At 43.3% G+C, this 12,094-nt stretch overlaps 1 protein-coding gene across 1 annotated transcript in view; it reads left to right on the forward strand.

The window, feature by feature from the left end:
* The first annotated feature begins 1,581 nt into the window (after nucleotides 1-1,581).
* The window catches only part of LOC124620299 (cytochrome P450 4c3-like), a 44,470-nt gene continuing 33,957 nt past the window's right edge, over nucleotides 1,582-12,094 (forward strand). The window contains exon 1 of the mRNA XM_047146971.1: nucleotides 1,582-1,710. Within this exon, the coding sequence (XP_047002927.1) occupies nucleotides 1,582-1,710 (129 nt within the window). The remainder of the gene's footprint in view (nucleotides 1,711-12,094) is intronic.

Raw genomic sequence — 12,094 nt, forward strand, 5'->3', positions numbered from 1 at the left:
TACTTGAGAAACAATGTAATCAAGCTGCAGTCACTAGTACAGAATAGTTACCTTTGCCAAGACTTACAAGTGTATTGAAATATGCCTGATACACGTCTGGATACTTACAGTGTCAATTATGACAATCTGAAATCCTGCTGTACTTGTTTTGTATTGTGTTCTGTCAAGTATACTTTAAGGAGAAATTTCGTTCATTTTATGTGTATGGTGTAAGAAAAAGTTATGTTGTAAGCATTTATCTACAGCTTACCATTACTGTAATGATTTTATATCACAATAATGAATTACTTATTATTTTCAATTATTTAAATACACACACGTGAAACGGTAAACTAAAAAACATAAAAAAAGTTAATCTAAAATACAAAATAACAGTATAAAACACAAAACAAATATCAGAAAAATAGACAGCTAGACTAACGGTAAAAATTTAGGTATTTTAATTAGGGTTGTTGAAAATACTTTGACAGCATATGTTAGAAAGTTTACTTTTCAAAAAAGGTATTTCAGAAATCAGCTTTATAGAAAGCTTCTTCAGTTTATGTTGTAACAAAAGTTTTGATTTTTCAAAATTAATTAATAGTGGTCTAGTATTTTGCGAAATTTCAACGAGTGTACAGTGTTCAAGAATGTTGATTATGTATTAGCTCTTATATGAGAAACATTTTTATATACAAACATTTTGAAGATATTCCCTCCAAACCTTATATGCTAAATTACATTTTTTGGCATGTTTTACCACTTAAAAGTGAAACTGGGCACAAAAGAAAAAACAGTTTTAAACATGGCTGCCTGTCAGCAACTCTATACAAGTTTCAATACAAGAATCAAACAGCCAACCGGCTGCAAATAACTGTTTGGTATTCTGACCTAAGTTTTCACACCTCTAAGGATGTCTTCATTGGACTGAAATTTTAAGAAACTGTAAAATTAAATTTCGGGAGGGTAATGTTCAAAGTTTAGAGTAGATAGGCTCAAGTCAAAAATTAAAATGAAACATGTTCCAGGCTTTGGCATGTATGTGTTACTAGGAAATTTTCTTAATATTCCATTCTGATGAAGACATCCTTAGAGGTGTTGGAACCTAGGTCAATCTACCAAACATTTATTTGCAACTTGCAGAATAATTGAACTGAACAACGTTTCTTTTGCTATATGGTGGACAACTTGAATTGTTCCTTGATTTCACAAAGTGTAGAAGTAGTGCATAAAAGAGTTATATTTCCTGAAATTGTTCTCAAAAAATGATGTGCATTGTAATGGAGGACATTAGCACGATCAGTTCTAGAGCAGATGGAAACAGCTCAAAGGAAATCAGAGACATCCTGCTAGGATCACAGTTATGTATCACACAGATGGAAGTGTAGCAGTATGAGTCGAAATCCACTTCTTTATGTGCAAATTTCATTGACTTCATCACAAAATTGGCCAGTTTTGAGAGACATTCTATTATTTGCTATATGTATGTCAACAGTCTCTATTTATAAATCCTATGGGGAAATCCAATGTTAAGTGTGCAGCATAAAATATATAGTGAGACTGTAATCCATAGATGGTTTAGTATCCTCACCAGCAGACATTATGATGGAAGGTGGCGAGCTTCCCACAGACTGTCTTGTGCAGGAAGTTTTCGTTTTGTCTCATGGAGTTCTGTTCCCAATTGTTTCTGCACCACCATTGGCACATGAATTGTCTGTGCTGGTGCTAAAGGTTTGTTTTGTGGTTGCTGTCAAGTGTCGTTTGCTGAGTGGCTAATTGCATTTGATTCTTCAAAATATATGTTTTGTGGTATGAGGATAGAACTGACGTGGAAATTGTGTTATGTATGTGAAAATAGGTTATTTGGGTAGTATGTTTAACAATCTCAACACAAAGTTCAGAGTTATTGTACAATATTGGTTGTGAAAGCATAAGACTGCACCTGGAGAGGAACTTTAAACTTCTTTAGCTATAAAATTCCTTTATTTAGAAACAGTATTCATTGACTTCAGCGTGAAATTGACTTGAGAATTCAATGTCTTGTTATAGGCAAGTAGACTACATCCATTCAGGAATTCTATGGATACGTCTGAGCTATGTATGCACCATAAAAGATGTAGAGAAGCATGATCCCTTAGATGAAAACGTTCTGTGGATTGACTCCTGTCACGTGTCATTCGGTGACAGTAAGTATCTACATCTGATGTACGAGTTCTATGGTAGAAAAATAAATATTGCAGAGAAATTTTTCCTATGAGCTCCAATAATTACCACACCTGGCTGCAGACACAAGGTGTCCAGCAAGGTGCATGCTCCATAAAATGCCGTCAGTCAAATGATTGCTATGCATTTATGGAGGCACACCATTTTCTCCAGTGATGGTAGTGTGAGGGCAGTGTCACCTTCTGTTACATGCCTAATGTTATGGGAACCCTACGTCTACTAGATGGCGGCAGGTTCTGCTGCTGGTAGCAGTTCATCTTTTTCGTATGCAATTTGATGTACAAGTAGGGTACTGAGCACTACTATCAGAACATGTGTCATACTTTCCCACCAGATGTATTTACCGTGTTTTTGATGGTTATGATTCGGCTTGTACCTAAATATAAGAGTGTATCATTTTCAAATACGTTTGATATATTTTATATATATAGACAGAAGTGTCAGTAGAACATTTTTACCAAGGCCAGGAATCAAACTCGGGTCTCCTGCTTATTAGGCAAGTGCAGCCTTGGTACAAGTTTTCACTCGCCACTTCAGTCTATATAAATAAAATCATTTCTGTACAAAACCAATAAAATGGCTGAAATTGTGTCATTTCATTTGTATAATTACAGAGGGCGTTCAAAAAGTTTTGCACAGTCGCCTCTAATTTTTTTTATTTTTTGTAGGAGGAGAATGAAATTTTTTGTGAACATACTTGGAACATTTAGCTACACATTGAGCCTACTCAATGTAGCCTCCATCAGTTGTGACACATCTGGCCCAACGTTCTTTCCATGATGTAAATACACTTTGGTAAAATTCTGAGTATTGACTTTTACACCGTCGCTTGACACAGGAAATGAGGTCTTTCTATCAAATGTTTTATCTTGCAGGTAGGCCTTTAGACGACCAAAGAGGTAAAAATCAGATGGAGCCAAGTCCGGACTATAGGGAGGATAAGGAAAAATTTCGTCCTGCGTCATTAGGGCTGCATGGGGTTTGGCGTTGTCATTGTGTAGTCTGATGAGCTGACACTGATGCTGTGGTCTGTGGGTCTTGATGGCACGTCGTAGCTTGTCCAGTGACAAACACTAATGGTCCCGGTTAATTGTAGTGCCAGGTTCCAGAAAGTCAATGGAAATGTCGCCACTCTGATCCCAAAAGAAGGAGGCCATCACCTTTCGGCCTGCTGTTCGTGAAAGTCTTGGTTCCTTTTTCTGAGGGGAACCTGGATGACGCCACTCCATGGGTTGGGTTTTGCTCTCAGGTTCGGACAAAAACAACCATGTTTCATCCTGGTTAACGATGCCGTCAAAACACTGTTTCCACTCTTCAGTAAAGGTCTTCATGAGATCCTCGCACACATTCTTCCTCATCGATTTCATTTCTCTTGTCAATAATCTAGGCATCCAACGCGCACAGAAATTTCTGTACCCTAGTGACTATACCAGTGATTACACACTACCCAATGACAAACGAGTCATTTCAGCAAGCTGTTGTGTCGTCACACATCTGTCATTTTGGATGATTTGATCAATGATCTCCTTATTCACATCACTCACTGCCGTCGATGGTTTACCGCATTGTGGATTTTCCAGTAGAGAGAAATCACCTTGTTTAAACCTCTGCAACCACAGCTAGATACTGCTGCAATTCACTGTGTCTCCCCATAAACAGGGAGCAATTTACCGTGAATCGATGTGGCAGAGTCATCCCTGCTCTTGAAGGGGAACTCTATCACCAACCGTTGTCGCAACCTGACATCTACTTTACGGTCCATTAGGGCTCACCTGTAAATCAAAGAAAATACTCTTATATACCAATTTATAGCTAAATATTCCAAGTATGTTCCCAAAAAATTTAATTCTCCTCCTGCAAAAAATAAAAAAATAGAGACGACTGTGCAATCTTTTTGAACGCGCTTTGTACCTGCGGCTGAGTTTCAGGTTAGCTATTCCAGAACATGGAGAGCCTCAGCAGTTCTGTTCATATCCAAGGGGAAATTTCAAGTAGCCAGGGACAGCAGTGATAATTTGGATCACGGAGGGAGGCATGCCAGGGCAAACTGTGCCAAGGTGGTGTAGTGTCCAACCTACCTGCCTGCTAGGCAGGAGAACCAAGCTCGATTAGCGGCCTTGGTACAAGTTTTGACGTGCCGCTTCAATCTATGTATATGAACCCATGTCTGTACGAGATCAGTAAAGTCTCTGAAATTGTGTCATTTGATACATTTGAAATGTGTTTGGAAATAAGAACAACTAATGCATGTCAAAGTTTCATGTGCACTATGAATAAATCAAGTCACTGCTCGTCTTAATAGCTGTCAGACATCCTGCACATTCATTTCTCGTGGTGAATGTTGGAAGCATGGTACTTAAGCACACACGGCACAAGTCCTACTACCCACAGGTCGAGTGTATGTCCCCCCCCCCCCCCTCACCATCGAGTTTTAAACTGCCCCTGCAGAGCGTTTGTATGGGCTATAGATCGTTTTGAATGTCCCACTATTTTACAGTGTGTGTTAAAGCACGTTCATGATGCTTGTATTTCCAGCTTCACGCTCCATTTTGACTTAGGTCATATTGGACGTTGACTGTAGCTCCATCACAAACAGCATGCTAGTGTTGGGAATCGTAACTACTATTTCGTGTCTCACATTGGACATGTTATGTAGTCTAATCAGCAGTATCTGTCACGCTGTTCGATCTTATTCAATTATACTGCTGGTGGCAGCGGTGAGGCAGTTGGCGACTCACTCTCATCTACTCGGCACACATGGAAGAGATCAATGCAGCATGCCATGAGTGAACTTTGCGGCACGGGTACTCAGGAAGTGGCAGTGGTGTGGGTGTGTGGTGCGCCACTCTCGCCAGTCTTGTGTTAAATAAAGACTTGATTGTTCTTACTACACAATATGGTAGTGAGAACCATACTGTTTTAAAGTAATCTCCAAGAACAAGTTGTTTAAACTGTGGAGCCAGAAAGACAGTGAGTGGGGAACACTCTCAAGTTCTGTGAGTGACCTGACTACTATAAGTAGCTGTACATGTCGGAGTGATTAGTAGCTCGGGGAGAACATGTTAAATAGGTCATCAGACCGGCTACTTGGCTTTGTCCTAGCATCTTGGGTTCTGATATCGTGGTGGAGCTGCATTGCATCGATATCCCGGCGGGGGAGGGGGGAGGAAGGGGGTGTTCTGTGCTTAGCACGAGTGATCTAATTCCACAGTGATATCAGGGGTAAACCCAGCAGCCATTAACTACTTACCGCAACATGACATTGCTCCATCTTGGATTCTTTAATTTCTTGTCAATCTGTACTTACGATGACAGCCCTACTTCCACAGTGACATCATAGGGGTGGGGAAAACTCTTGCTGTTTTGTATTTACCACTAAAATCTGAGTTTCCTTCCATTTTTTAAAGGACAGTTGGCCTTTGTCAGAAATTCGACAACACTGCATAACTTTCTTGATGATGTCATGGTGTGGTTGGGGGGGGGGGGGGGTTGGAGGGAGTCTGGCAACAATGTCTCTGTACCTGAACTTGCCTTGTCTGTTTACTGTAAGTGTTCCACAGATTCAGTCAGCTTGCAATAAGGGCAATGAGCGTTGGGCTGCAGATTAATTTTATGGAGTCTTTCTGCAGTCGGGACAATGTCGTATGAAATCACACTTACTCTGGTAGATAGGATGGAGTTGGAGATGTTCCAAATAAGTTTCCAGTTTTTTTGTAATACTCTGTCACAATGTGCTTTTGTGAATGCTATCCTGTGAGTAATTCTAAGGTCTTCTTGGTAGCAATTTGCTTCGTTTCAGGATGAATGCAGGTACATCCCACAAATTATTTGCATGTCTTACGTAGCTCTGCGTTTGAATGGCCAGCATTGTAGGGTGTGACACTGACCAGAGGCCCCAGAGTTTCAAATGGATGTTGCAATATCCCAGGGGCGTAGATATGGGGTGGGTGGGGGAGCGGACGAGGGCTGCAACCCACCCAGACCTAGAAAGAGGATTTTTTAACGTACTCGTGTGAATTTTTAAAAATATTTTAAGTCGCTTACGCTGAAGTTTGACGATTGTATGAATATGAGATTAAACTTCGCCACTGGAACACTTACAGTGAATGTTAGACAGCGAAGGTTAGCAGCAGCTAGAAGCAGCACGATGACTGTATGTTGTCGATGTTAAGGTGAACTTCGGCTCCCTACTTGCTATCGGTACATATCGGTACTTTGTGTCGACTGTCTTAAGTTTACGACTGCTGCCAACTCCAGTGATATAACTACTGTATGACCATAGTAGCGCGACTAACCCGCGTGGTGAATGTCAACTGAAAAATAAATAGCGTAACGAGTGTCTTTGAACCTGAACAATTACATGACTTGGTTTCTTATAACCATGTTACTTCCGAATGTAATTTATATATAGCTGCTGATTTTCTACCCACTTTTGCCTAAAGTAGCATCACTTTATAGCAGACAGATAACATTCCCCCCTCTTACTTCTCTCTTCAAAATGGAGACAAAATTCTGCTTACTGCGTTCTCCAGATGGCACACTACATACAAGTCAAAGCTTAACTTAGCACCGACAACTTACATCGACTTGTGTCGATATCTATTGAGCGCAACTACGGCGCCTGAGAACAATAAAGCTTGAAATAAAAGAAACATGGCTTAAAGAAGATATTAATTACCAAAAACTTTAACGCCTTTCATCCGTTAGGTTTTAGAATGTTTCAGAACTTCTTCCGTAGCGATGTAACAACAGTATACCCATAGGCATCCACAACAGGAGCCTTCTGGTCTGGTGTCAGAGTTCTCACTCATGTAATGAGTGGATAACCATTAATTCCCTGTTATATAGTAAGCGTTATCTTCCAGATACTCATTTTAGTTCTTTTAGCATGTCATGTCCCGAAACTGACGAACTCATTTACGTGGAAACTGGAATTTTAGTCTCCCGGCCCGGCTCCCTCAAACCCCGCCTCCTCCCACAATGGAAAAATTTCTCTGGACGCCCGTGAGTATACCTGATACATATGTTGGAGATATTTCTAATGGTGTACCAAAACCCAGTGGCTGTGTCATAGCATCACTGGCCAATCGCCGAGCACGCCTTTACACGAGAGATAAATAACAGATAGAATATGTGGAATTTTCAAAACGTTTCATCGCAATTGCAGCAAGAAAGGACTTGCAGTACTTAGCTGTTCACCTAAAGCCAACAGCAGTACTGCCTGTTCAGTGGGATGTTGCAATTGGGGGGAGGGGAGTGCGGGGGCAGGAGAAAGTCTCCCACTGTGCTGGAAACATTTGCTACTCGCGGTACGATCTGACCATTTGGTGTGCTGGAATTTACGCAAGGAAGTAACAATGTTTCGTGAAAATGCATTGCAGCCTGTGGTACTCATTTTTAGTTACGAATATGAAATTAATTTAATGACATAGCTCAAGGTGAACCAGTTAACCAGTGTAGTAGCACTAGTGTCAACTGCTATATATATTGGCAAGCAAGGTGGCATGCGACCCGAGAACTTCTGACATCTGTCGACCAAATCCGAGCAGTATTAGGCGTCACTGCCAAGAAAAGCACTATATACACACATCAAAAAAAGTTTTGCATCACCCCAGTTCTCAGGACTCCTGAAGATAGACGTTGACTGTGGTAATCACAGACACAATCCCTTTGACTGTTCAGAGATGTTAGTAAACCCGCCCAAAGATGCAAACACCCATGCATGAGCAGTGCGTATTAGGCGGAGGGGGTCTGACAACCGATCCGTTCCAGTCATTTCACCAGGAAGGAGGTACACGGCTTGTGCTGTCTGAGTTCAACCATGCCTAGACGGTCAGCACCGATCGCGTCCGCATTGTTACTTTGTGCCACGAAGGGCTCTCAACAAGGGAAGCGTCCTGGTGTCTCGGAGTGAACCAAAGCCATGTTGTTCGGACATGGAGAAGATACAGAGAGACAGGAACTGTCGATGACATGCCTCACTCAGGCCGCCCAAGGATGGATAACCGCTGCCTACGGATTATGGCTCGGAGGAACCCTGACAGCAACGCCACCACGTTAAATAATGTTTTTCGTGCAGCCACAGGACGTCGTGTTACTACTCAAACTGAGTGCAATGGGCGGCTTGATGCGTAACTTCACTCCCGACGTCCATGGCGAGGTCCATCTTTGCAACGATGACGCCATGCAACGCGGCACAGATGGGCCCAACAACATGCCGAAGGACTGCTCATTATTGGCATCACGTTCTCTTCACAGATGAGTGTCGGATATGCCTTCTACCAGACAATCGTCGGACACGTGTTTGGCGGCAACCTGGTCAAGATGGAGGCTCCCTGCTGTTTTGGGCTGGCCGACGTACGCCACTGATCGTCATGGAAGGCACCGTAACGGCTGTACGATGCGTGAATGTCATTCTCCGACAGACAGTGCAACCATATCGGTAGCATAATGGCGAGGCATTCGTCTTCATGGACGACAATTCGCGCCTCCATCGTGCTCATTTTGTGGATGACGTCCTTCAGGATAACGACATCGCTCGACTAGACTGGCGAGCATGTTCTCCAGACATGAACCCTATCGAACATTCCTGTGATAGATTGAACAGGGCTGTTTACGGACGACTGACCTACCAACCACTCTGACGGATCTAGAGGCATGCATCAATGCAGGAGGACGTGCTACTGGGTATTAGAGGTACCGTTGGGTACAGCAATCTGGACACCACCTCCGAAGGTCTCGCTGTATGGTGGTACAACATGCAATGTGTGGTTTTCATGAGCAATAAAAAGGACGGAAACGATTTTTATGTTGATCTCTATTCCAATTTTTTGGACAGGTTCCGGAACTTTCGGAACAGAGGTGATGCAAAACTTTTTTTGATGTGTGTAGCAGGGTCACCTTACACGAATTCAGTGGCTCTAGCCTGCAAAGTAAGAAACTGCAAGGTTACTGGATGCAAATATTTACGTATGACGTGAGTTAATTGCATGGATCCAGGCTACATACACTCCTGGAAATGGAAAAAAGAACACATTGACACCGGTGTGTCAGACCCACCATACTTGCTCCGGACACTGCGAGAGGGCTGTACAAGCAATGATCACACGCACGGCACAGCGGACACCCCAGGAACCGCGGTGTTGGCCGTCGAATGGCGCTAGCTGCGCAGCATTTGTGCACCGCCGCCGTCAGTGTCAGCCAGTTTGCCGTGGCATACGGAGCTCCATCACAGTCTTTAACACTGGTAGCATGCCGCGACAGCGTGGACGTGAACCGTATGTGCAGTTGACGGACTTTGAGCGGGGGCGTATAGTGGGAATGCGGGAGGCCGGGTGGACGTACCGCCGAATTGCTCAACACGTGGGGCGTGAGGTCTCCACAGTACATCGATGTTGTCGCCAGTGGTCGGCGGAAGGTGCACGTGCCCGTCGACCTGGGACCGGACCGCAGCGACGCACGGATGCACGCCAAGACCGTAGGATCCTACGCAGTGCCGTAGGGGACCGCACCGCCACTTCCCAGCAAATTAGGGACACTGTTGCTCCTGGGGTATCGGCGAGGACCATTCGCAACCGTCTCCATGAAGCTGGGCTACGGTCCCGCACACCGATAGGCCGTCTTCCGCTCACGCCCCAACATCGTGCAGCCCGCCTCCAGTGGTGTCGCGACAGGCGTGAATGGAGGGACGAATGGAGACGTGTCGTCTTCAGCGATGAGAGTCGCTTCTGCCTTGGTGCCAATGATGGTCGTATGCGTGTTTGGCGCCGTGCAGGTGAGCGCCACAATCAGGACTGCATACGACCGAGGCACACAGGGCCAACACCCGGCATCATGGTGTGGGGAGCGATCTCCTACACTGGCCGTACACCACTGGTGATCGTCGAGGGGACACTGAATAGTGCACGGTACATCCAAACCGTCATCGAACCCATCGTTCTACCATTCCCAGACCGGCAAGGGAACTTGCTGTTCCAACAGGACAATGCACGTCCGCATGTATCCCGTGCCACCCAACGTGCTCTAGAAGGTGTAAGTCAACTACCCTGGCCAGCAAGATCTCCGGATCTGTCCCCCATTGAGCATGTTTGGGACTGGATGAAGCGTCGTCTCACGCGGTCTGCACGTCCAGCACGAACGCTGGTCCAACTGAGGCGCCAGGTGGAAATGGCATGGCAAGCCGTTCCACAGGACTACATCCAGCATCTCTACGATCGTCTCCATGGGAGAATAGCAGCCTGCATTGCTGCGAAAGGTGGATATACACTGTACTAGTGCCGACATTGTGCATGCTCTGTTGCCTGTGTCTATGTGCCTGTGGTTCTGTCAGTGTGATCATGTGATGTATCTGACCCCAGGAATGTGTCAATAAAGTTTCCCCTTCCTGGGACAATGAATTCACGGTGTTCTTATTTCAATTTCCAGGAGTGTATATGTGGAACAAGAGGATATGATAAATTACTTGTCCACGACTTTCACTTACATACGGAAGTTTTTGTTTTTAAATTAAAAAAAATGACTACGAGTTACCTGCGAACAGTGCTGTGACAAACACATTTTAATTTAAACTCAAAAAACTTCGGAATGTAAGTGTAAGTCATAGAAACATGACTCACCCGATCCCAATTAGGCTATTCAGCTTACCCTATGTAGCTGATTTCATTCTTTTCAGATTACGCATTAAAGAACACCTATTCTAAAAACTCACCTAACCTAGAATACTTTCATTCTTTTATTTTTAGTCTAGTTAACAAAGACCAAAAACTCAGGACTGGGAAAAAAATTCGTGAAGTCGGAAATTTTTGTACAGTGGTAACGGTGGCTGTCATGAACAACATACTAAATATCCTAATCGGTGGGGTGCGGAAATTGGTTTGCGTAAAAGTCAGTTCTTTTCTTTAACGTTTTTCTTGAATGTCTCGAAAACTGTAGCATCTAGCTAAAATGATTATCAGAAAAAAATTACTCGAAATTAAATTTCCTACATCTTCAACTTTTATAGTCCTGTCTTCCTCAGTTGCGTTCCTACAACGGTGGTTCTCTTTATTTATCTCTCTCTGTGTTACAGGGGATGGAAAAATCGCAATTGTTGAAAGTTGTGTTTATTGGTCTAACATTAAAGTTTAATGTTAAATAACTTGGGTTAAGAACAAATATTAAATGTGTGCAGCACATCTAAGTGCAGTAAAACTGTGTTAAGGGAAAAATCCTGTTCTGTTATAGAGGTGTAACAGGGTAGTAAGGGGGTGGGATGGAGGTTTATAAAAAGCAACCACAGTGTTTTTCCCAAAGTTATACCGACACTTCTGCAACTCACCTTACGAATCACTAGCGATACAGAGCACAGACAGTGTATGTTTATTTTTCAAAAAGTGTGTCAACAGTGCATTGAAAACAGATATGGGCTGCTAACAACACAAACACAAGAAAAGCACGTTGACATATTCTACGAAAATCTCTGCACTCTGTTCTGGAAACGTCGACTTTCTTCATCACGAGCACTCCTTGCTTTTCAGTTTACAGACAGACGCTATGTCCCCACTATTTCCTGTCCAGTTATCTTATGTGAGTAGACAAAATACTTTCACTGAGCTCGTGTTTATGTTGTGAAGTTACTTCTAGTTTATTAAGTGAGTACTTATTTGCAGCTGTAAACTGAGCTTTTAAGTAAAATATGTCCCCATAAACAGTAGCTGAGAGGTACTTAACTTCGAGGTGTGATATCAACGTCCTATGTAGTGTTGGTGAGCAAGGGAGGATTAATGAATGACCAGGACGTTTCTGCACTGCTGTCACCGTTAATTGACGTACTGGTAGGCAGCATAAATCTCTTCCATTCACCAACTGCTGGCACTTGTGTGTTACATTTGATACACTCAAGCTTCAGAAAACC

The sequence above is a fragment of the Schistocerca americana genome, chromosome 6 (assembly GCF_021461395.2).
Source record: "Schistocerca americana isolate TAMUIC-IGC-003095 chromosome 6, iqSchAmer2.1, whole genome shotgun sequence".
NCBI lineage: Eukaryota > Metazoa > Arthropoda > Insecta > Orthoptera > Acrididae > Schistocerca > Schistocerca americana.